The sequence below is a fragment of the Colletotrichum fioriniae genome (genome assembly GCF_027942845.1).
Source record: "Colletotrichum fioriniae strain IMI 355084 chromosome Unknown scaffold_2, whole genome shotgun sequence".
Classification (NCBI taxonomy): domain Eukaryota; kingdom Fungi; phylum Ascomycota; class Sordariomycetes; order Glomerellales; family Glomerellaceae; genus Colletotrichum; species Colletotrichum fioriniae.
This window is the reverse complement of record NW_027076838.1, coordinates 352,189-377,801: the sequence shown is the minus strand read 5'-3', so window position 1 is coordinate 377,801 and position 25,613 is coordinate 352,189. Positions and strand designations below refer to the sequence as shown.

At 56.3% G+C, this 25,613-nt stretch overlaps 1 protein-coding gene across 1 annotated transcript; it reads right to left on the bottom strand.

Moving 5' to 3' along the window:
* Positions 1-435: 435 nt before the first annotated feature.
* Positions 436-25,613, bottom strand: N0V96_001964 (uncharacterized protein; the record flags this gene model as incomplete). Its single annotated transcript, XM_053195128.2, has 2 exons — positions 436-1,926; positions 2,082-25,613. The coding sequence occupies 2 exons, from the start codon at positions 25,611-25,613 to the stop codon at positions 436-438; spliced, it is 25,023 nt and encodes an 8,340-aa protein (XP_053047399.2).

Sequence of the window (25,613 nt, the reverse complement as noted above, 5' to 3'; positions counted from 1 at the left end):
TTGTCATGATTGTGTGAAATCGAATAATATGAAATATGAAATAATAGTAACCCAAGAGGTATCGTCGTGCACTCTGCAAAAATGAAAATCAACACAAGCCATTCTTTTTAGCCTTGCCTTCCCTTCCCTACCCGTCCGTCCGTCCGTCCAATTCTGTCCCCTCTCCCGATGTGCCAGAACAGTGGGAATATTTCGTAAACTTCGTAATCTTGGGTTTGTTCTTGTTTGTTTGGTATCCCCGTTTCCCTTAAGTCAATGTACTTAATCGTCCCATATAATGTACTGTCCCACAACCTGTTTCTCCAGGACCTCCATCCGTTCCATTACATCTATATCACACCCATCTTTTCCCTTCGTATATTACTTTCTCTCTCTTTCTCTCTCTCTCTCACACACACACATGGCACTCATCGCCTCTGATCAAGACAAGCTCCTTTACCGCAAGTTGGAGGCTTGCTCGGGTAAGAATGTACCCATGCTGAGATCGCTGCGCGTGGCCGCCGTCTGCCCGCCGAGCGACGCACCGCCAGCGTCGCTGCCGGGCGTAAACAGCCTAACGGACTTGCCCTTGGGCCGAGCCACCAGCACCTGGGCAGGACACACAACAATCTCGTCGTCATTGTTGCCGCCGTCGTCGCCCTTCTTGACGACGAGCGGGAACAAGACGATACGCACAACGGCGCTCTGGGCCTCGAGGGCCTCGTTGGAAGCGGACTTGTCGGCGCTGCGCTCATTCATAAGCGCTGCGTTGAACGTGACAGTCTCGGCGAGCTCGCCGTCGGCATCGTACTCTGGTTGCAGCGGCGGGAGCATCATGTACTCGGCGCGCTGAGTGCGCATCTCGATGGAGAGGTCGACGGCCTCCCGCATCACGCGGCGCAGCTGTGATTGGATCTGGTCCTCCAGGTTGGAAGGGGGAGGGAGGACCCTGGACAGCGTTTGAAAGATGGCTTGGACCACGGCCTCAGTGTCGAGGTCGCGCTGGTGCTTGAAGCTGGGGCGCTTGGAGAGCAGCGTTAGGGTGACGGCGCGCCATTGTCGGACGGCCGGGGGAGGGCCGACCTCTGTAAGCAGCTTTTCCAGCGATTTGAGCTTTTGTCGCTGCTCGCGATCCATGCCAAAGAGGTAGCGAGTGAACACAAACTCCCAAATCATGTTCATCGTCATGGACATGAACACATCTCGGCGCCTGACACGGTCGCCGAGATAAGTGTCCACGTCGGTACCATCGAGGATGGCGTTGTCGAGACGGTCAATGACCTTTTCGTCATTGATCTCGTTTGTCTTGCGGCAGGCGCGCATGTCAGAGAACTTGGAGAAGCGCAGAACCCACTGCTGTACGTGAGAGCAGAGCTGCTGACATCTGTGGTCAAAGTGGTCGACGTCCTTGACATTGAGGAAGTCGCTGTCAGCGCCCTTTGATGCCAGGATCTGGCGCTGCATCTGCCGGATCTTGTCCTTGGCCGCATCGAGCTCAGAGCGAAGGCGGCCAATCTCGGCATCCTTTTGAAGAAGTGACTCCTGGAAGTGGTTATGCTCGGTGCGCGCTTGCTCCAATTGCCGGGAGGCGTCAGAGTGCTGGGTCTCCAATGATCGGTAACGCTCATTGTGTTGGGCAGCAAGTTGGGTATTGGCGCTGTTCAAGCCCTCGTTGACCTCTGTCAATCGGGCAACCTCCTTTTGTAGAAATTCTAGTGACTGCTTGAGAACGTCGATTTCGGCGTCGCGCTCTGCAAGAATGCCAGAGGCTCTGTTGCTGTTGTGGGTATCGGTTTGGGATCGGGCGTCTGTGAGCATGCGGTTCTCCGCCATCAATTGTTCGACGCGAGACTCGAGCTCGAGGACTTGCATGCTCTGGCGACGCCGCATGCTGTGTGGACGGGTAGGCGATCGGGGAGAGCCGATGCGGCCTTCACCGAATCCATCCTACGATTGAAGGTCAGTCAAAGTTCGTTGTGTCGGTGGCTAGCGATGCTATCACAAGCGCTTGCAGCAAAAACAAACACCGCCTGGGAATCGCAGGCGGTGAGGCAATAAAGCAGATAGAGAGAAATATTGAATAAAAAATGTGCGTTACTTACAAAGACGTCGGCCATGTCCTTGGTACGGACACGACCTTCGTTGGCGACGGGGGTGTTGGAGGAGCTGGTCGGGTCCTTGGGGTCCTTGTTGAGGTCAAGCTGACTTCGTTGGCTGATGGATCGCAAGTCTCCGCTTACACGCCTGTCGACCCGGCGAAGAGGCGGGGTGGCGGTGCCTGACCGTTGGATGCCTGGGCTCTCAGGCCGGAACTTGAGTGGTTCTGGCGTTAGCGCCCCAGTGGCCCGCCGGTGCCGTGACAGGCTACTGTTGGACATGGATCTGCGCGCTATAGGCTCTGTAGGTGCTGGAGACTGCAGCCGTGCGACCCTATCAGAGACGCTGCGGTTGCCTGGTGGCGGAGTGCTGCGTGGTGACGAGACTGTGCTGCTGATTGCTGCACCAGCCAAGGCAGCCGACGCTAGGTCCTGATACTTGTTTCTTCGTCTTTCAAGCTCTGGGCTGATGCCCCGTTTGTGCTTCTGCGGCTCTGGAGTCAACTCCCTTCCTGCAGGTTCTCGCAGTACGGGTGTTCTGGAAAGTGGGTGATCGCGAGCCTCTCCTTCGATCAGTGATGTCTTCTCCGGCGACTTTGCTCTCTCCAGCTCTCTGGATCGTCGTCTTTCACTTCTGTGAACTCTCAATTCGGGAGTTCGTTGTCCATCGCGGCCTGGTGATCTTTGCTCCTGCCAATCGCGAAGATGAACTCCGCTGTCTCGTTGCTCCTCATTGTCGAAACCTCCCCTTCTGAGAGGATGAGGTGAGCTGGGTACAAACCCGCTGTCTCGGGTTGGGTCAGGTGAGCCCGTGGTTGTGCGAGAAGCAGGTCTGTACAACAATCGAGGTTCGATATCGCTTCCATCGTGACCCTCCTCCTGAACAGGCGGCAAGATGCTCGGCACCGGACTCCGGAAACCACTCATCTCAAAGGTCCGCTCAGGGCTGTTTGGTGAACGTCTAACAAATAGATCGCGACGGGCCTCAGCCTCGAATCCACGATCGACTGCTTCATCCATATCGCTAACCATAGTGTTTGTCATGGGTGACCTAGTCCCCCGGCTTACTGAGCGTTGTTGAGTCGTGATGTTGGCAGGCTCGCTCGGTTGGTCCGTTCCAATTTCTCTGCCAAGAATCGGGCTCTCAATGTTGTCGTCTTGAGCCTTTTCCTTGAGCGGTGCTGTGAGACTCAGAACATCCTTAGCCTTTTCCTCCTCCTGTGACCCTCCTTTTGATACATCCTCTACCAATCCTCGAGCTACTGGAGACGCGCTGGGCTCTTGTCCGTGAACAATAGTATCCTGTGCTTGAATGGGGACGCCCTCCTGTTGCTGTAGCGAGGGACCAAAGACGTCGTCCACCATCATGCTCGTTCTGGTTGATTGCTCAGGCAGCTGGTTATCGGTCGTTTCCTCACCGCCGCCCCAAAAGTCTTCCACCTCTTTGCTTGCGATCTCGCTGACATGTTTCCTATCGGCACCTTCCCAGAGAGAAGGATCATCAAACATGTCTTCCTCTTGTGCTGCGCGCTTGTCCTCGTACTTGGACTTCTTTCCCTTCTTCTTCTTACCGCTGCTCGATTTGCTAGCGAGGGCTGCTGCACCGGCGGCCAGTGCTGCTGCCCCGACTGCGGCGCCAATGCCTGATGACTCGGGTGCCTTCTTCTCTGGAGTGATTGGCTGAATAGATTCTTCCGGCTTATGGTCATACTTGTGCTCCATGTACGAAGCAGCGATGTCGAGGGATGCAGCTGGCTCTGGTTCCCGAAGAGGCTCGTCTTTGCCCGCGCTTGGCCCAGGAATCTCTTTTTCACGAGGTAGATCAGCTTCCGGGGTAGGGAGTTCATCCCCAATTTTGCTGATCTCCGCAGCTGGTGTCTCGCGATCATCAAAGTACGCAGCAGCAACATCTCTAGAGCTGACAATCGGCTCGGGGAGGAGAGTGTCGGACAACTCTCTCGTCTTCATCTTCTTGCGCTTGTTTGGCTGATCGAAAGGCAGTTCATGAACGACGTTGCTCGTCTCCTGTGCAGGAGTAAGATCGATGTCTACTGACTTGTTCGACGTAGGAGACGAGGCATTGACACCAGTAGGCTCTGGGACTACGCCTGCAGGTGATTCGAGGGCTGATGCAGTTTCTGGAGGCGGTGGCGCTGAAGGGCTTCGAGTGATTTCGCGAGGTGCACTGTCGAAATACTCAACCGTGTCTTTCGTATCTTCAGTTCGGCTCGGTCCAGGCACAATCATTTCTTGTTCCGGCAGTAAGTTGGCGCTGATGGGAGAGCGGTCCAGTGAAATTGACTGTTTCTTGCCCTTCTTATTCTTCTTCGACCTTTTAGTGATGGGGATGTCCCATTCATCGTCGTCAGCAAAGACAGGTTGAGTTGTTGATTCCGGTTCGAGCATCGCCGCTGTCTGATGACCTGGGTCTGTTAAGGAAATAGAGCTCTTTGCAACATCAGTCCCAGTAGCGGTGTCCGGGAGGCTCTTTGACATCTCCGGTGCGGTGAAGTCGCCTTCAGGTAAGACTGGCGCGCTAGTCTGCTCCTCCACGATTGTTTCTGGCTCATCCGCGAAGGAAAGTCTCTTGGCCTTCTTCTTGTCCTTCTTAGACTTTTTGGAGTCGAACTCTTCCGCAATGGGTTCTTGCGGCACATCGTCAAAGACTACGGGTTCCTGCACGATCTCCCGAGGGACAACCTCAGGCCCTGGCTCGGCGAAGGCAGCTTGCTCAGAAGCTTTGGTGGTCTCGAGGATGGGAGTGGCCGGCTCCTCGAACTGCACCTGGCTGGTGCGCTTTTTCTTGTCTTTCTTAGACTTCTTGACGACGAAGGTCTCTTCAGCTTCCTCAGTGAGCGCACTTTCACGGACATCCGGTGCGCTCGTTGCCTCCACAGGGCGCGTGTCGTCCTGTTCAGTCACGTCCATTGAAGCGCCAGGCAAGACTCCATCCACCCGGTCAGCAGAGACCGTCTCGTCACCGACAACCTGTTGCGTCGTAGGTTCAGCAGCCAGCGCGCCGTCGGGGATTGCTTGGGCTTGAGTGAAATCTTCGTGGCGTTCAGGTACCATGACGTCCACCATTTGGGGGCCAGCTGAGGCGTCGAGATTAGGGAGAGATTGAGGCACTGAAGTGGAATCTAGGGATTTGTCTGTTGCGAGGATATCCCTTGTGAAGGATGGCTCGTTGCTCGAAGTATGGTCCTCATGTCTCGAGATATCTTCCACTAGAAGAGGCTGTTGATTTAAAGCTCGCTCGGTTTCTTGCTGCTCCGTCGACTCAAGCTTGGGTGTTGCCGTGCCAGAAGCCAGGGGCGACTCGGGTTCGACATCGTCGAATGCCAGGCTCTGTCGCTTCTTCTTTTTCTTGTCCTTCTTGCTCTTCTTCGCAGGCATGAGATCGTCAAGATCAGCAGGGGCTGCGGCCTCTGGCTCAGCCACAACGTTGGAACTTTCGACCGAACGGGCTTGATCAGAAGCACTCTCGAGGAGACTCTCGGCTGCGATGGGAGCGATGGATTCTTGCTCAGTCGAAGGGGCAGCATCAGACTGGCTGTCCAGTCCTTTTGGCTTGGGCTCAAGGTCCGGAGTGGTCGTTGGCACATCTGACTCTGCAACTTGTCTTGGCTGGGCATCTTGGGAGTGAACACCTGCGGGCTCAGTCTCCGGAATCACCGAAGCCGATTCCTCAGTAGATAGGGCCGTTTCCTCCATAGGCTCGACGGCCGAGCTCTCTAAGATGGGCTCTGCAGTGCTTGGATCTTCGACGGAATCGGTGGCAATGGTTTCCAAGGTAACCGCTTGCTCCTCAGCACTTGGAGCGGGAGTTTCAGGCTCGGTCAAGATAGACTTCCTCTTCTTCTTGTCTTTCTTAGACTTCTTGACTGTGAACTCTGACGGCTCTTCGGCAGCCGCTGTCTCTTCGGCAGTCTTCTCGGGCTCAAGCTCGATATTTCTTGAAGAAGCTGATGGCTTAGGCTGGTTCTCGGCTAAGAGTGCAGGAGAAGGTTGTTGTAGGTCTGACACCAGCTGTTCTTGTGAAACATCCTGCGATGAAGAAAGCTGTGCTACCTCTTGAGCTGATGCTTGTGCAGAGTCAACCTCGAGTGGCGCTTCCACTAGGGCATCAGCAAGTGGGATCTCCGAAGCCGTCTTGTTATCAGAGGCCAGGAACCTATCGGTAGTTGTAGCATCGTCAATATGTGCTACTTCCTCTTTATTGTCTTCGACGGTTGTCTCCATTGGTGTCTCGTTTCCATATGCAAGAACAAAATCTTCCTCAGCCATGGACTTCTTTTTCTTCTTGTCCTTCTTAGATTTCTTGACGGGCGCGTTCTCGGGCCATTCTTCCTCAAGTGGTGCGTCGATTGGAAGCTGGGATTCCTTAGCTATGGAATCTTGATCGACGGCGGTCTCCGGTTCAGCCGAAGGCGCTGACGCGAGGGTTTCCGCTACGGAATGGTCCTCCACCTCTTGAATTGGGGTGGAGATTGGCTCAGCCTTGGGGAAGTTGGCATGCGTAGGAGTCTTGACTGACTCGACAGAGACATCGGGCAGCTGCATTTGCTGATTCTCAGCTTCAAGTGCCTCAGCTGGAGTGGCAGCTCCCGATGTGATCTCCATGTCGTCCTGAATCTTGCCTTTCCTCTTCTTCTTGTCCTTCTTTGACTTCTTCTGGGAGGCTGGGAATTCGTCATCGATGTTTGGAATCTCGGCGGAAGCCTCAACAGGGGTCTCGACGGGGGCTACAGCGGAAACCTCAGCGGAAGAGTCTCCAACTGGAGCCGGAGTAGCATCTGTATCATTGGTCGGCAACTCTGCGTTGGCTAAGTGCACCTCCTCAGCCTCACTGGCAACAGAAGGGAGCTCGCTCTCCACCTTTGCCGTCTCTCTGACATCTGCAGTGACGGCCTCTGCTTGTGGTTCCGAGATGTCTACCGAAGTTTCTCTGGTCGATTCGGTTGAGTCAGGTGCAGGAACATCGGTGGTAGCGGCGGCCGGTGCTTCTTCTCGAACATCGGGAGCAGATACATCAAGGGGGTCTGAAGGCTCAAAGACGGTGGGTGTTGTCGTTCCAGAGGGAGGACTCGAGTCGTCCTGAAGCTTGCCCTTCTTCTTCTTCTTCTTATCCTTCTTAGACAGCTTCGGAGAGAAGTCCTCCTCCATGGATTTAGAAGACTCCTGGGCGGCCGCAGCAACATCGGCATCTAGGTGAGGCTCGCCTGTTGCCACCGCTTCGATGACCTCTTTGTCAGGCTCCTCCATAGGTGCTTTAGGGCTCTCGAGATGCATCGACTGGTCGGCAGACTGGTCGATTGTGATACTTGGCATTGATGAAGAAGGCTCCTCTACTGCGGCAACTGTGCCCTCGGCGGCTGGAGTAGGATCGCCCAGCGGAAGCTCTGGCACGGTCTCGGCAAAAGTCTCGATAGAAGGCTCTGCGGCAGGTTCGCTTGCTTGGGCGGTAACCTCAGTCGAAGGACCGGACTCGAGGATTTCCAAGGCTTTGCCCTTCTTCTTCTTGTCTTTCTTCGCCTTCTTCTCGACCATCGGGAACTCGTCATTGGCATTGGTCTCCGGAATAGCGGGAGCATCGAACTGGCTCTCGGCGTTTTCTGACGCCTCCTTCACCTCAAGAAGCTCAGGGCTAACATCCCTGGGAGCTTCCTCGGGTGTCGCGGCAGTCTCTACTTCTGATGCGGGTGGCTGCTCGGGTGAGATGTCTGTCTTGTCCTCTGTAGCCTTGTCGTGGTGGACATCCTTAACTTCAGATGCGATGAATCCGGCGGTGGCGGCTGCAGCTGTAGCAGCTGCTGCCATTTCGGCCATCTTCTTCTTCTTCTGTTTCTTGTTCATGCCCTTAAAAGGGTCCTCCTCGACGACGGCTGGTTCCGGCTCAGATTTGTCGATGGGCCTTTCTCCGGCAGGAGTCTCCTCAATGATTTTGTGCTCAACCGCCACCTCCTCGGGCTTTTCTTCAGGGACTTGTGAAGTTTCAGTAGTGGCAGGCTCGGAAACCGTAGTGGCTCCAGCCAACTCTGCTGCAGCGGCCATTTCGGCCATCTTTTTCTTTTTCTGCTTCTTGTTCATGCCCTTGAAGGGGTCCTCCTTGTCCTGAACGTCGTCCCGGGGCGGCTCTTGAACAGGCGCATCTTCGACAGCCTTCTCATCGGTGGGTCTGTCGGCAAGAGTCGACTCCTCGGCAGGTAGGGCTGCAGCAGGCGTCTCTTCAACAGCTACATCCGCAGGCATCTCATCGGCAACCTTGTCCTCACCAACTGTCTGCTCAATCGCCTTGTCTTCGGCCTCAGCAGCGGCCATTGCAGCCAGTTTCTTCTTCTTTTCCTTTTTGCTCAGGCCAGCGAAAGGATCCTCTTCGACTTGAGGCTGCTCGAGCTCCGGTTCAGGCACGGACTTCGACTCAGCTGCAGTCTCCTTGGCAGCAGACTCCTCAATAACAGGCTCTTCGTCGACGAGCTTGGCTGGAGCAGGGGTCTCCTCCTCGGTCGTAGCAGGCTCAGAAGATACTTTCTGGGCCTCCGAGACAGCCTCACTAGCGGCAGCAGCCTCGGCAGCCTTGGTGGCGGCAGCCATCTCAGCCATCTTCTTCTTCTTTTGCTTTTTGTTCATGCCCTTGAAAGGGTCTTCCTCTTCTTTAACTGGCTCTGATACTGCCTCTGACACTTCTGGTTCCGCCGCGCGTTCCGGTTCGACGGCGGACTGCTCCTCGACCGGTGGATCGATCGTAGTCTTGTCAGAAGTCATCTCTTCGACAGGCGTCTTGTCTTCGGTGGTAGTTTCCGGCTTAGACATGTCGTCTGTGGAATGTGTCTCGATGGGGATTTCATGGGCAGACTTCTCATCGGCAGGTTGCTTCCCAGTGAGCTCCTCCTCGATGGAGGTTTTCTCAGCGACCAAGTCCTCTGTGGGGTGCGCCTCGACAGGCTTCTCAACGGCAGCGTCGTCTTCCGTGGGTTTCTCGACCTCGACGGCCTCAGCAGCTTCAGCGGCCGCCTTCATCTCGGCCATCTTCTTCTTCTTTTGCTTCTTATCCATACCCTTGAATGGATCCTCTCCAGACTTCGTCGACTCCGGTGTAACCTGTGGCGCACTCTTGACTTCATCTGCGGTTTGCGGCTCTGGCGCAGAAGGTTCCTCGGTAGCGGTTTCCTCAGTAGGCTGCGCCTCTGGCGAGGTCTCAAGAGTAGCAGGCGTGGAGTCGACGGTTTGGTCCTCGGCGGCAGGCGTGGGTTCCTGAGCAGCGGCTTCAGTAGCAACGGCCAGTGCGGTAGCGGCAGCGGCCATCTCTGCCTTCTTCTTTTTCTTCTGTTTGTTACTCATGCCTTTGAAGGGATCATCCTCGACCTTGGGCTGCTCCGATTCTAGGGACGCCGTCTCTTCAATACCCTTTTCTTGCTCAGGCTCCGCTTTGGCAGAGACCTCCGTCTGCTGCTCGGGAAGCTCAGTTATGGGCTCTTCCGCGGTGTCCCTCAGCTGGGCGAAAACCTCGTCACCAGGAACGACGGCTTCTTCGCGAGCTTCCTCTACCTGCGATGTGGGTATCGATTCAGGCGTGGTTTCTGCCTCTGGAGCAGGAGAGTCCTCCAGAATATCTTGCGCGATGTCCTTCTTGCTCTTCTTCTTGTCCTTCTTCGATTTCTTCGAGGTGGTAAGCTCTTCCTCCACAGTAGTCGGCGTTTGGTTCTCAGAAATGGGATCCTCGGATACGATAGCTGATGACTCGGTGTTTACCGCTGTCTCTGGTGGAATGGCCTCCTCATCCACGGCTTGAGAACTTGGCTGCTCTGTGGCTGGTGTCATAGCAGATGCTGTTGACATCTCGGAAGACTGCGGTGCATCTGACAGGTCAATCTCCTTCGCCACAAGCTGCGATTCTGGTGTGGCTGGCGGCTCATCAGGGATGTCTGAAGCGAGACCCTTTTTCTTCTTCTTGTCCTTCTTGGACTTCTTGGTGACAGCCGGGAATTCTTCCTCTGCAAGTGGAATAGTGTTATCTGCAGGTGTCTCGAGTGTTGCCGGAGAAGGATCGGTTTGGCTGGAAGGCTCCGATGGCAGTTCCTGCTTGACTTCTGATTCTTCAGTCGTAGGAGCAGAGGAGGCTCCTGCCTCCAGGTCAGTGGGCCGCGAAGTGGCTGGTGAGTCCTGAGCCGGTGGTGCTTTCTCAGACTTCAAGGTAAGGTCATCCTGAGCATCGGCCTGTGAGGGGCTGTCGGGTGCTGGCTCAGATGAAGCATGCACATCTTCAGATGGCATTTGTGTTGCGTCGCCAAGCGAGAGGGCGTCACCAGGTGAAGCAGAGGAAGATTCCTCCAACGGAGTCTCCGGCTGAGCAAGTTCCTGGCTGTCGTCTAATGAAAGGCTTTGCTGCTTCTTCTTCTTCTTTTTCTTGTCCTTTTTGCTCTTGTTCACTGGCTCAAAGTCATTGATGTCAGCCTCTGCTAATTCAGCTGGCAGCTCATCCTTTGTCGTTGGCTGTAGGGAACTTTGAACTTCATCTGATATGCTTTCCGCTGGGGCTTGAGCCTCTTCACTTTGCTTGGGCTCTGCATTCTCCGGGGTGTCCGCAGACTCCTCTGTTGACTTGTGGTGGCCAGCATCAACGCCCTTATAGGTTTCGTCTGCTGAAGCTTGTAAAGGCACTTCTGGCTCAGCGGGAACCTCGCACTTTTCAGACGCAGGCGTAGGCTCGGTGCTCAGCTCTTCCACTGCAGCAGATGCCTGAGCTGCAGCCTTCTTCTTCTTGTCTTTTTTACTCTTCTTGCCAGCTGGTTGAATTGCCCATTCATCCTCGCCAGCCTCGATTGCTTCTCTTACGGTGGCCGCCTCCGGGGCGTCCGTGACATCGGGCGAGGGATCCGGACCCGCCTGCTCCGGTGCTTGGACTGGTTCGTCAACGGCCTTGACAGCCGGGGCTCCATCGTCCACGATCTGTGACTTGAGAGTTTGGACATCATCCTGAGGAATTGGTTCGGACGTTGCAGCCTTGGTCTTCTTCTTGCTGCTTTTCTTTTCCTTCTTGGACATCTTGCTCGAGCTTGAGGGCTCAGAACCAACGTCGTCTCCCTGACCGACTTGTGTCTCGGTCTGTTCAGGGTCGTGAGTGGTATTCGGGTCCCCTGTTGGTTCAAGGCCGGGAAGAGTCTCCGAAAGCGGCTCTAGTTGCGGCTCCGGCAAGATCGGTTGACCCAAAGATTCCGAGAGATCTGATTGACCCGGGAATCCAACATTGGCGGCGAGAGAATCAAATTCCTCTCTCTGGTCCTTTTTTTCTTCTTCCTTCTTTTCGACGTCTGAAATTTTGTCTAGTTGTTGAACGTCTTCCGGAAGGGTCTCGGTCTCGGCAGTAAAGTCAGTAATCCCCGCGTCAGATTTTTTGCCAACCTCCAATGATGTCTGACTGGGTACCTGTCGGTCCTGTGTGCCCCGTCCTAGAGGTTGGGGGATCGCCGTGTTTGTGTCTTGGTTCGCCAAGGCTGTGACCGGGGGTTGAAGTGGGTCTCCAGCCTCCAGAAGCTCCAGGGCCGAGTCGGTGAGGGCCGGTCCCACGGCATGGGCATCCGCTATCCGCCTGTTTTGCGTGTTCTCCAGTGATTTGTCGTCAATCGGCTCCACACCCGCATGCAGGCCGGGGTCCTGGCTGCCGACCTCTCCCGTTTGAGCGTTGGATCCCGCTGATGGTTCGTCAATGGTGTCAGGGCGGCCCGCAGCTTCGGGGTCCGATGTTGCACCAGCCTGGGTACTAGCCACCTGCTCCGCGTCTACCTCGTGCTCCCGTTCTAATGTCTCACCGCCCTTCTCGTTGGCCACTTCAGCGCCGCCTTCACTGGAAAAGGCAGGCGTTGAAGGCTCCCGGGCTAGAATATCCATTGGTTCGCCTGCAACTCCCCGCGTGGTTCTGTTCAGCCCAGGAGATGACGGAACATCATCGCTGGGGGTCGCGGTTGTGTCTTGCAGTGTGGGCAGGGCCTCCTCACTGGGCTCGCCTGCAGGGTGCATCTGAGCTTGGCCATCAGAGTCGAGATCCTTCTCCGCCACAACTGTGGCTGTTTGTTGGTCGAGATCCTCGTCTAAACCTTGCGAGGTCGGGACATCGCCTGGACTGCCTGCTTCGGGCAACTCCCCTGCCCTCGACGCATCCTGAACCGGGCTTGGCTCGACTGCGGAAGATGCCTCAGATATGGAGTCGCTTTCGGTGTTGCTGGCCGTCACCAAGCCATTGTCGTCTTCATGAGGCATTTCAGGCTCAGGCTCAGGCTCAACAATGGTCGAGAAAGACTCCAGTTCAGGTGCCCAGGTCACGGATTTCCTCTTCTTCTTGCCCGCAGTTGTAGCAGTCGGCCACTCAGCCTCTGTTGACGTGTCTGCTTGCGGGAAGGGGATTTCGTCACTGCTAGGCTCTCCCGATGGAGAGGTCAAATAAGCGGACTGTTCTCTTGTATTCGCTACATCTGCCGGGTTTTCGAGGGTACTCTCCGGGTCCAGGGTGGAAGACTTCTTGCCCTTCTTCTTCTTCTTTCCCTTTTTGGTAACAGTTGGTCCTGGGTCTGCCTCCTCTGAAACCTTGCTGTCCGTAGCGAACTCTCCGCTCGCGGTGGGTTCTTGCGATGATTGCTCCATCTCCCCAATCTTGTCTGAAATAGTCGTGTTCGAGTTTCCAATGTCTGTGACTGTCTTGTCTGTGATCGACTCGTCCGTAACCGTCTCGTCCTTAGTATCCATCTTGTCCGAATCCTTGGTAGCGTCCTCAACAGCTGGCTCCAATGTGGTGGCGGCAGCGACAGCTGCTGCGGCGGCTGCAGCAGCCTTCTTGGCCTTTTTCTTGCTCTTCTTGGATGATGGTGCTTCGGGTTCAACTGGAGACTCCAGACCACGGTCCTGCTGGTCCTCGACGATGAGTTCTTGCGGTTTGGACTCAAGCGAGTCACGTTGGCTGTCAACAAGTGTCGGCTCCTGAGAAGCATTCTCGAAAACCTCGTCTGGGCTGATAGGAGTCGCAGGCCCTTGCAGAGGTGTGAGGAAGGCCTCATCCTGGCTTTCACTCATTGTTGGCGTCTGAGGTTCCACTTGAGTTGTCTCCTCTACAGCGAAATCTGTCGACTTGGCATCGATTTCCTGCGATTGACCGGCTTTCTGCACGTCGGTCGCAGAGGACTTCTCATCAATTGGCGGGTTGGATGAACTAATATCTGCGAGTTCGGCAGGGAGCTCTTCGTTGATGACTGCGGGCACATGGTCATTCTCTTCGGCTGCTTTCTTGTCCTTTTTCTTCTGCTTCTTTGACTTTTTAGAGGACTTGGAAGTCTCCTCGGCCGGAGCTGAATCTTGCTGTTGCTCAGAAGAAGGCAAAGAAGACGTGGAAGTCTCAAGAATATCCGCCATGGTTGGGGCCGTCTCCGCTAGTACGTCCGGCTTGGCCGTCTGAAGGTCGGCATCTTCTGGATGCTGTGCGTTCGCAGGAATGGGCTCAGAAGCGTCGGTATCGGTAACAGTTTTCTCACTGGACGGGTCTCCAGCGAGTGCGTCCGTAGTTGAAACCTTCGAGACGGGCACTTCTGCCGCCGCTGTCGAAGTCTCAACCTCCGGAGTCTCAGCGACCGGAGTCTCAGCAGCCGGAGTCTTGATAGAAGTCTCAACGGCAGGAATCTCAACGGAAGGAGTCTCAACAGAAGGAGCCTCAACAGAGGGGGCTTCAGTGGTAGGAGCGTTGACAAAGTACTCGGGAGCGGGGCTCTCGATACCCCAAGCATCGAACGCCGGTGTATCGATGACGGGACCTTCGCCAACAAGGACATCGGTAGCGGCAGTCTCGTTGACAGGGGCCCTGTTGATGGGAGCTTCAGTGGTAGGAGTCTGAACGCCGGGGGACTGGAGAGGTGTCGACTCAGACGACATCACGTCATCCAGCTGTGACAGCGAGGCACCCTTGCCCTTCTTCTTCTTTTTCTTCTTCTTGCCGGATGACTCAGCCTGAATGGGCTCAGCCGGTGGCGGCTCCATAAGACTAGGCTCAGAAGTTGCCATTGTGTTGTCAACAACAGCAGGCACGTTGTCAGAAGTTTCAGGCGCGAGAATGGAGGCTCTTTCGGAAACATCCTCCGGAAGAGGAATCGCAGCTGTATCCTTCTCAGCCGGAGCTGGGTCAGACACCTCGGTCTTTTCAGCAGTGTCTTCCGGAAGAGGCACTCCTGCAGCATCCGCCTCGGCAATCAATTGCTGGGGGGTCTGCTCAACGAAGTCGGCATCATCCCCTGGAAGAGGAATGGTGGTAGCATCTGGTTCAGTATCGGGTAAGACGGACCTCTCCTCCGATGCTTTTGCGATAGGTGTTTCAATTGTTGCATTATCGGCAGCAGGTTCTGCGGGGACAGCTTGAGAAGTGTCGTTATCGGTCGGTACCAAGTCCACTTCCGCAACAGAAGGCTGTGTGCTTGCAGCCATTTCGAGGGAAGAAGGCTTTGCTTCAGATTCAACCAAAGCTTCAGTGGTCTGGTCCTTCTTGGACTTCTTCTGCTTCTTCTTCTGCTTCTTGGACAAGGGAGCAGACTCGGCCCTAGCTAGGTCTTCTGCCTCACGCGATTCAACCGAGGTGTCATCGATGATTTGATCGGCGGCTGGTGGCAGTGAAACCTCGGTGCTCGTTGAAGCAAGGATGTCATCTTGGCCAGAGGCAGAAGGTTGCTGTTGCCACGGGTCCTCGTCTAGCTGCCAGGGATCGTCTTCAAGCGTGGCTGGGCTTTCCTCTTGTGCTAGAAGTACAGGCTGGGTTTCGTCAATGACCGCTACGTTGGTGTCGGCGGGCTTCTTGTCTTGGTCAACAGTTGCAATCTGCTGCTCAGCCAAGCTGTCAGCTGGGCTGAGTGACTTGTCCTTAGACTCGGAGAGGTACGGCAGTGATTCCGATGGTGTGTCGAGCTTTCCCTGGGGGTCACCGATATCGAGTTGTTGGTCATGGAGACTCTGCTGGATCTGACCGGACTTGGTTTCTGGCGCTTCGGAAACGGACTCTTGTTGCACGGGTGCAGCGTCATCAGCGGTGCCGAGCGGCATTGCTCCGATGTCCAGTTTAGGAGCGTCTTGTTGGGAAGAAATAGCTGAGGGCTCGGGGGCTGAAGTAGATAGAAGAGGTTCGTTTGTCGCATCCAGAGATTCCTTGCCCTTCTTCTTCTTCTTCTTTTTCCCCTTCTTAGTGTCGGAGGTTGAAGCCTCAGGAAATGCAGGTGAAGCAGGCAGGTCAGCCTCGACTTCCTCCTTGGAATTATTGACCTCAGGCAATGGCTCTTGTGCCGGATCTAGGACGGGGACAGGAACCGGTTCCTCCGTGACGGGGGTTGCCGGCTGCTTTTCACCTTCATCCATATCCTTGGCCTCATGAACATCAGCAGAGGGTGCCAGAGAAGGCTCGGGAGGGACTTCTGACGCCTCGGGAATCTCAATGGCTTCAGCCGCAGTAGCTTGAGCGGCAGCCTCGGCGGCAGCGGCCATCTCAACCAGTTTCTTCTTCCTCTGCTTCTTGCTCAAACCTGCAAGCGGATCTTCCTCCACCTTGAGTTGCTCTGGCTCTGTTTCAGGCTTCTCCTCCTCAGTGTCTGCGAGAGAAGTGGTTGCAGGCTCCTCAAGCTCGATGGGTTCCTTAGTTTGAGAGATGTTGGTTTCAGGAGTAGCAGTTGCTTCGGTGACTGGATCACTCTCTTCGATGGGCTGTGCGGGTGACGCGGCGGCAGGCTGTTCGACTTCCACCTCTCTGCTGACCTTAGCGGGCTCGGCAGCAGCAGAGGCAGCGATACCAGCGGCCTCAGCAGCATCGGCGGCCGCCTTCATCTCGGCCTTCTTCATTTTCTTCTGTTTGTTGCTGAGGCCAGCGAAGGGGTCCAAGTCAACCATTCGCATCTCTTCGACCACGGGTTTTTCCTCGATTTCGGGCTGCTCTTCAGGCTTGGGTCGTTCAGCCTCCAATTCGAGTGATTCGTTGACATGCTCATCAGGAAGTGGAACGACAGCGGCGGCAACTTCGGAGGCTGCAATAGTGGCAGCAGCCTCAGCAGCTTCGGCGGCCGCCTTCATCTCAGCCTTCTTCTTTTTCTTCTGTTTGTTGCTCAAGCCAGCAAAGGGATCCACCTCATCCATTGGCATCTCCTCGATCGCTGAGTTCTCCTCGGCCACTGGCTTCTTCTCGACCACTGGTTTGTCCTCAGCCACTGGTTTGTCCTCGACCTCGGGCAGCTCTTCAGGCTTAGGATGTTCAGCCTCCAACTCTAGAGACTCATTGACATGTTCGGGAAGTGGAACAGCGGCGGCGTCAATAGCAGTAGCCTCGGCAACATCGGTAGCAGCAGTTGCGGCCGCAGCCTCAGCAGCCTCGGCGGCCGCCTTCATCTCGGCTTTCTTTTTCTTCTTCTGCTTGTTGCTCAAGCCAGCAAAGGGATCAACCTCAACCTCAGGCTGCTCTTCAGGATCGGCCTGTTTGAATTCGGGGTTAAGCAACTCATTGACATGTTCTTGCTGTTCTTCAGGCTTGACCTCTTTAACCTCTAGTTCGAGCAGCTCGTCGACTTGCTCAGGTAGTGGAATGGCAGCAGCAAGCTCAGCATTAGAAGACTCCTTCTCCTTGGGGGCATCGACTGGCTCGACAGAAGCCTCCGGGTCAAGCGACTCGTTGACATGCTCAGGAGGTGAAACAGTGGCGGCGGCGACAGCAGCTGCCTCAGCAGCTGCCTTCATCTCGGCCTTCTTTTTCTTCTTCTGCTTGTTGCTCAGACCAGCAAACGGGTCCACCTCAACCACAGTCTGCTGTTCGGGTTGAGCCTGTTCAACCTCCGGTTCGAGCGACTCATCGATATGCTCAGGTAGGGGAACAGCAGTAGCAAGCTCGACATCGGAAGACTCCTGCTCCTTGGGAGCATTGACTGGTTCGAGGGCTTCTCTGGTCTCTCGAGAGGTCTCCGAGACAGGTCCCGAGATCTCAGGAAGAGGAACACCTGCAGCTGTTTCGGATTCCGTGGTGGTCTCCGTTGCCTTCTCGGCATCAATTGGCGGCTCCGAGACGGCTTCGGGAAGGGGGCCTGAAGAGACGGGAGGCTCCTTGGCTTCAAAAGAGTCAGTTTCGTTGGTGACGATGGCAGCGGCGCTAGCGGCGGCCGCGGCCGCGGCAGTAGCAGCTGCCATCGCTGCCGTCTTCTTTTTCTTCTGCTTCTTACTCAAGCCAGCAAAAGGATCCTCTTCACTTTTGGGCACCTCCTCGGCCTTTGCTTGCTCTTCGACCTTGACCGGCTCTTCAGACACCTCCTTGGTATTCGACTGAGACATGTCCTCAACCTTCTCAGAGAGCGGTTTGGCTGTAGTTTGCTCGATCTCGCGGGTCTCCGCAACTTGTTCAAGGATTGGCAGGGAAGTCGGCAGTGCCGCTACATCGAGAACGGTGTCAGGCTTGTGCTCGATTGAGGCCAAGGAGTCAAGAGGAGAATCAAAAGATTCGTCTGAAGCATCAGGTAAAGGGATCGCCGCCGCTTGTTCAACAGCGGGTAGGAAAGTTGACGGTGCCTCTGTTTCAATAGCAACCTCGAGCTTAGGCGTGGGCTCAACGTCAGCTAGTGACTCCAGAGGAGCTTCGAACACCTTATCCAAGACTTCAGGTAGCGGAATACCCGCAGCTCGCTCGGCTTCGGTCGTCTCCGCAGTCTGCTCAAATACAGGCGCGAGGGCGGGGAGCGGCGTTGTGTCTGCTTCGGAAGCAGCCTTGCTGTTCTGCTCAGTCGACTCGGCGGGTCGTTCGAGCTCCTGCATCTCGGCCTGAGCCTGCTCCCAAGCCTTCTTAATCTTGAGTTGCTTTTTTCTCTCCTTCTTGGAGAGCTTCTTCTCAGATACGTCGTCCTCGAGCAGAGGCTCGAATGTAAGGGTTTCGGGAGCGATATCTTCGACCAGAGCACTGCGATCCACAGGAACGTCCTCCTCCGCGACAGATTTGCCAGCGTGATCACTGCTATCAAGCACAGCTGGAAGGTCCTCGACTGCGTGGGGTGCCTGAACAATAGGCTCAACAGACCGAGTATCTTGGGTTGAAAGCAGTGCATCACCGGCGCGATGGATTGAGGGATCAAAATCGGGTGAGAGAAGCGTATGCTCATCGGCAGACGCAGCGGGAAGCGGTGGCAAGAGATTCAAACTAGTCTCATCGTTCGAGGAGACAGTGACTGAGGGAATCGCGGCGGAGGGCTCCACAGATCTGTCGACTGGCGCAGCGTCAACAGTGTCGCTAGTTGAGGCGTGGGCTGGCTCCTCGATTGGCATGGTGCGAGCCTGGTCGATTGATGGCAAGAAGTCCTTGTCGATAGAGTCAATTGCAAGGGGCTCCGCTGACACCAACGCCTCGTCGGCATCTGGCGTAAGAGCAGAAGAAGTAGGCTCATCTGGAGGGAGGGTAAAGCCATCGACTGACGCACTCTTGCCCTTCTTCTTCTTTTTCTTGTCTTTCTTGGACTTCTTGCCTTCAACCATGGGTGGTTCCGCTGGCTCGGGAGCACCCAAGGTCTTTACGTCTCGGCCAATCTCTGCCGACTTGTCGTGAGACTTGAGACGGTCTGCGAGATAGGCAGCCCCCAGACCAGCCGCGGCACCTCCCAGTAGAGCGCCAATAGCATCATCGCGGGAGTGGCCGTCGTGGTCAACCTCGGCCAAATTGGCGGCAATGTCGCGCGATCGGTTGAGTGTAGGGCTTGATGGTGTGTCTGATGTGTCACGATCCATTAGATTTTTGATGATTGATGGGGGCGTCATGTGTAGGAGATACGAACTTCTTTCTTTGGACGTGGTCTCTACTTGTTCCGGTTCGGGCATCTCAGTTGCGTGCGTCACGGGGCTGTCGGGTAGAGCAGGTAGCTGCTCTAGCTTAGACTCCGGGATATTCGAACGGTGAGTAGGACTGGCAATGGCCGTTGCCGGGGATGTCATAGGGCTAGCAGGAAGTGCGGGCAGCTTCTCTAGCTCATGCTCTGACAAGTCCAGCCCCCTGGCGGTATCTGCAGACGCGGGAAGACGAGGCGATGCCGCATCAAACATGGCACCAGCATGCTGGATTGCGTACTCTGCCTTCGGGGTGGTTTCCTGCGAGCTGAAGCGGCGCGTTGTGTGTTCAGGATAGCGTGACAAATCCGTGTCAAGACGAAGGTCAGGCTCAAAGGGCGATGCCTGAAGCTGATGGAAGTAATTCACATCCTCATCACGCAGGGTGAATTCTGGTGCAGGAGACTCCCGCGATGACGGTTCGCTCGGAGGCAGCTCCGGGAAATCAATGGGTGGCTCCATCGACTGAGCTGCGGATTCCTGACGAGCCTGTTCAAGCAGGTATAGGGGCTTGATCTCGCGACTGTTCTCCCAAGAGATGGGCCTCGAAGGGCGCCGAGACAGGGAAGCGGGGTGAGGAGGGGTGATGTGTGTGGTCTCGGGAAACGTGGGCACTGCTGGAGAGGTGACTGGCGAAACTCCAAAGGTACCGGGAGACGAAGGTGCCGACCTCTGCCCCAGTCGTAGCTTGAAGGGTACGGCTGTCTGACTTGGGCTTCTGGTCGGTGTCTCCATGTTGCTACGCTTGCGCGCGTGTGTCTTTGGCGTCTTAGTCTCGTGCTGACGCCTCCGCTCCTCCGGTGGCGTCTCCGGCCGGCTGTCGGGCAAGGCAGGTAGCTCATCCAAGTCTGCTTGGGTGGGAGAGCCAGGGGTGCTAGGCGGCATTGGGCTGGGTGGCAGGGGGAGGAAATCTCCGTACTGAGGGTCGATGGCAGGTCTAATAGTCCGCGGCACGATCTCAGGGTCGACGATTTCAAGGTCTCGCGGGGGACTGGCGGATCTCTCGCGATCTCGAGGAGCATCTGACGACTCTTCCAACTGCGGTTCGGTGGCGTTGGAGCGGGACATCATGGAGCCCAAAGCTGCCACGGCGCTCGCCAAGCCGGCACCCGCGCCAAGGGTGCCGGCATTATCTAAAAAAGACGACTTCTCGTCCTTGCTAGAAACATCCTTGCTGCTTCTGTTTCCAAACAGGTTGTTGAAGAAGCCGCTACTGCGTTTCTCGTCTTCCTTGGGACTCTTCTTGTCGTCTCGGCTGCGTCTCTTACGTTCGGAGCTTTCCGACACCACCGACTTGGCATCGTCGTCGTAACGAGTTCCGTTCGAGTGTCGGTCAGACTTCTCACGACGAGACGAACGATCAGAAACTACGGAAGCGGCGTCTCGGTCGTCCTCACGGCGACTCTTGGAACGGCGTTCTGACTTCTCGCTCCGTGTGGCGGGATCGGACACAACTGAACTAGCATCCCTATCATCGAAGCGACTGCTGCGGGACCGGCGATCGGATTTCTCACGCCGGCTTGAGGGGTCAGAGACCACCGAACTAGTGTCTGCGTCCTCGTATCGGCTGCTCCGGGATCGACGATCCGACTTGTCACGCCGGCTCGCAGGATCAGAGACAACTGAGCTCACGTCGCGGTCGTCAATCCGGCTACTCTTGGAACGGGGCTCGGACTTGTCTCGCCTGCTCGATGGATCAGATACGACAGAGCTCACATCTCGTTCTTCGAACTTGGAACGGTCCCGCTGAGACTTGGGCGGGAGATCGTCCCATTCTTCAAGATCGTCGCGAGTGCTGCTTCGTTCGACGGTTGGGGTCGCGGTGTAGTCGCTTTGCTTCTCGACGTCTGTCCATTCATCTGAGCTCTGCTTGGATTTCTTGGACTTCTTCTTCTTCGCAGGCTCATCCCATGCATCGTCGCCGGCCTCTCGGGGCTCGTCAGAGCGGTATGAATCCCTCTCAGGCAGTTTCTCGCGGGAAGTGCTCGGCTCGTTGTAAGAAGATGGCTCTTGGGTCTCTGGCTCATCATCGTCATATGTGACAATAATGTCAGATCTTGAGCTACGACTCTTCTTCTTCTTGTCCTTCTTGCTTGTTTTCGTCGATGTGGAGGCTTCAGGGTCTGTTGGGGCAGCTTCGGGTTCCACCGCTCTTGAGACGGGAGTCTCGTCACGAGGGTGTGTTGTCGCAGAAGAGGTGGGCAAATCCCAGGTGGGTGCGTCTTGGAATCCACGAGTCTTCGGGCCAAGCGCCACGACGGTTTCCGGGCTTTGAGGGGTGTCGTAATAGCTACTTGGCCTCTCATAAGAAGGGCCCGTCTCTGCGTAGGGAGCAGGGTGGTCTCGGTAAGCCACTGTAGGCTCGCCATAGTAGCTGTGAGGTCTGTCATAGGCGGGCATTGCTTGCGAGTATGAAGCTGGCGCAGGTTGAGGTGCAGGCTCGGCGACATCGTGGTAACTGTGAGGCCGGGCGTATGCATGATCCATTGGTGCAAATGGATTAGGCTCAGGCCGTGATGTGGCTTCGGGGACGTCATAATAGCCGCGTGGCCTTTCGTAGATAGGGGCCGGCACAGACGAAGGAGCAGATCCAGGCTGTGATCTTGACTCGGGGGCATCGTACGTCTCTTCAGGTAACGCGTTGTCGAGACTTTGCCTTTTTGATGCCTTTTGCTTGCGCTTCTCCTTCTTGCTCAGCTTCCTTGGCGGCTCAGCCTCTTCAACTAGCGGCTCCTGCTCGTTGAACGGCATCTCTTTAGCCTTGCCCTTGTCACGACGTGCCTCTGCACGAGGGGAGTCAGTCGCGTGGCCGTTGTGCATTTCCTTCTCTGCTACTGGCGTTTCTGGCACCTCGCCGATGACAAAGCCGCGGTCGCCTGCAGTGGGCCCATCGTGGACATGATCAGAACCATAAATTCCCAGGTCGGTGACAGTTTCTGCAAAAGGCCGCTGGTAGACAGCCGGCTCACTCTGTCCTGGTGGGCTGTCGCGACGCATGTAGGTAGGGTTATCGATCACAATGTTGGGGTCAAACCCAGTGTCTTGAAGACCAGCCGCCAGCACAGAGGCAAATTCCAGATCATCTGCAAAGGCGCCGGGCATTCTAGATGTCTGAGGGCTAGACGGCTTGGGACCGGGGCCGGGAGGCAAGTCTGCGTCATCTTCGAACGACGTGGTGAGCTTAGACGGGGCAGCTTCGATAATCGGCGATATGGGCTCGACGCTACGAGACTTTGGTGACTCTGGGGGACTGTGTCTCTCTCTGTCCTCTTCAGGCTTGCTCTCGAAAGGATCGCGCATCTTGGGGGCTTCGGAGACGGCAGCCGCTGCAGCTCCACCGGCAACGCCCGCCGCAATGATGCCCCACGGTGAACTCTTGCCCAATTTCTTCTTCTTTTTCTTCGACTTACTAGAGGTGGCGGACGGCTCCTTGATCGGAGGTTCTGGGCTCTCGATCTGGAAGCTCTTGGTCTCATTCTCGCCCCAAGTGACTGACTTGGCTGTGGGCGTTGTCGGCCTTTCCACAACCTCGCCTCTGGGTCCAAAAACGATTTCTGTGGCGGGCGTGGTCGCAGAAGAAGGTGGCTCAGCTGAAGTAACCGATCGTGTTTGAACAGGCTCTTGACTTCTGCTAGAGGGTTGTTCTTCCGCTTGCTTCTCAGGGGCGGGCGTGTGGCGTGGGGTGACAACGGGTGTGGGTAAGACGAGGTTCAGCAGAGGTCGTTCACGCTCAGCAGAAGGATCGCGAGACTGGAAGATTGGCTGTGCGCCAGGATCGAGTTGACGGTGAGGCAAACGGAAGCGAGAAAGCTCGTCGGGAATGATGACATGATCGATGCGAACATCAGCGTTGGGCGCGTCATACGGGCTCTTGTCGTGAGGATGATCCATCTCGGGCGGCGTTACGATGGTGACGATATCAGGGCCCTCATCGTGGTCCTGCCACTTGCCAACGACAGACTCATCATGGGGAGACGCACTGCGCGAGCGGATCTCGTCCTTGGCAATCTTGCGGGCGATGACAGTCTCACGGTAGTACCGGTCGGCCTCTTCCTGTACGGCGTCCTTGGTAGCTCGGGATCTGTCGCGGGAGCCATCCTCGGTCACATGATCGTTGCGGTGCTTGCGCGATCTCTCCTCTTCGACAGCGATGGCAGAAGCAATGGCGGCCGCGGCTATAGGCACGGTAGCATGCTTGGCCTCATCGTAGATGGACTTTGCAGCATGCTGTTCCTCCTGAAGGGAGTCCCTCCGGCGGCGCGGCTCAGGGGTCCGGGAACGGTCTCGTGCACCTTGCTGATACTGCTCCAGACGCTTCTCGAGTTCAAAGGAGTCTTTGCGGCTCATTCGGGATTCGGAGTAGTCGGGCTTCCTCGGCGGGGAATCGTCAAAGTTGGGTTCGCGGTCGACGGTCACGACCTGGGGAGTCAGTGGCCTCTTCGGGGTGGCGTATTTTGGTGTTTGAAACGCATCATCAGCGACCTGGAACTGGAAAGGGTCAATAGGGGCTTGTGCATTGGGGGCCTCGGGATGCTCCACCCCATGTTTCTCTCGGGGTGCCTCAGTCGGCTTCTCTACCCGCTTCGCATCCCGGCGTTCATCCACGACCACCACCGGCTTACGGTCATCCCTACGAGGTTCCTTTGGTTCCTCACGTGGCCGGCGGTCATCTTTTGGGTCGTACTCAACTCGAATCTCGTCACCCTGGGGCAGCTTATACACCTCCGGGCGAGGGTCAGTCTCAACGTCGGGCTTCTTCAAGGCCTCATAGGCGGGATCAGAACGGCCAGAGCGGCGCTTGTCTCGGTCGTCGACGATCTCAACGTTGTTGCGTTGATGGGGCCGGCGCGGGTCGTTCTGATCACGAGGGTCGCGGTCTTCCAGCTCAATTCTTACTAGGCGTTCGGGTTCTTCCTCTATGCGGCGGCTTTGCCAGGAATCGCGGAAGTCGTCCCGATGATAGTCCCGTACTTCACTTCGACGATCATCTCGACGTTCGATGTACTCGCCCGAGTCCCTACGCTTAGCAGCCATGGTCGCACCAATAGCCGCGGCAGCAATGCCTACGCCGGCGATGGCATTCTCAGCAGCACTTCTTCCCTTGGGCGGCTGGCGGGGTTGTTTAGAGTTCCGGCGCTCCTCCTCCTCCTCGAATCTCTCTGCATCATAAACCTTGGGCGGGAGAGGGACAATGGGGATAGGCTGCTGGATAGGGACCGGGTCAGGCCGGGCACGCTGAGGGACATCCTGGCGGGATGAGGTTACAGAGCTACGGTCGTAGTCGAACTTGTCCGGATCTGAGGTCGGCACCGGGTATATACGCTGCATCGGCTGTTTTCCAGTCTTTGGCGATTCGACTTGCGCTACCGTCTCTTCGTGGTGGCGGCGGGAAGAGCCAGCGGACCGGGGATCTTCCTCACCGAAGCCGCATGGACTTTTTACGGCGCCGCGAAGAGAGTTTACAGGGCCGAAGAGGCGTGGGTCCACAATGGTACTCCTCCGTGAGGGTGGCTTAATCTGCTCCGGAGGCTCGGTCGAGATTCTCGCCGACTTGGACGGCTTGATGGAGGAGCCATACGCTAGGCCGTTGTCGGAATCATCCGTAGTAGTAGCCTCATCTTCGGACGCCGATTCCCAGTCATCGTCCGAGGAGGAAGCGTTTTCATTAGGTTTAGAAGTGCCAGATCCTCTGGTCTTGGTGTCGCTCTTACTCTTACTATGAAAATGGCTGAAGGCGGCGGCTGCGGCTGCGGCACCAGCCGCGGTACCGGCTAGCTGGGACGCCCGTGACTTGGAAGCAGACTTGAGATCATGCTCATTCTGCCTGCGCGCAATGTCTTGCAGTTGGCGTCCAATCTCTAGAATTTCCTCGTCGGTCTTATCACGAGGCATGGGGGGCCGCGGTTGTTGTTGGTGGGCGTCAGTCGGTTCGGCGCGGTACAACGAAGGACTCGCGTATCCCTGTGGCCTGGGGCTCGTAAGCTGACTCTTGTCGCGGTCAATGTAGCCGCGACCGTAAGCCATATCAGAGTTGACGGATGAGGAGGAAGAATTGCCAAATGAGAGAATGCGGGCTTTCTGCTTCTTCCTCCTGCGACGTTTGCGCTGCTCCGAGGGGGCTCTGAAGAAAGTATTAAAGATGCCGCCAAACTTGGGGCTCTTTGCTGAAATGTTGAGCATAGAAGAGGAGGTGGACGATGACGAGGAAGAGCTTGAGCCACCTCGCGGGCGCATCCTCTCGGGCTGGTGGTTCCCTTGGTACGTCTGGGGTTGGGCATGTCGTTCGGGTTCGCCATAGCCTAGAGGCTGAACGAAGGCCTCGGAAGGGGGATACTGGTGTTGCGACTGGTGGTGTTGGTGATGTTGGTACTGGTCGGGTTGGGGGTATCGTTGGGGCTCGCCATATCTCTGAGGATCGTGATATCTCTCAGAAGGTGCAGCATATCTCTCGGTTTCGGGGTATCTCTGAGATTCGGTATAGGATTGGGGGTATTGCGATTGCGACGGCGAATACACGGACGGCAGGGGCTGCTGCTGTGTTGGGGCCCGAGATGATGGACCAGGAATGCTCGATACGACGCTCTCGTCGGCAGCGCTGGCGAGTTGCTCGCGAGAATCACGGCGGTCTCTTCTTCGCCGCCGAGAGCTCTCTGGGCTCCGGCGACGCGGATCTCGCATCAT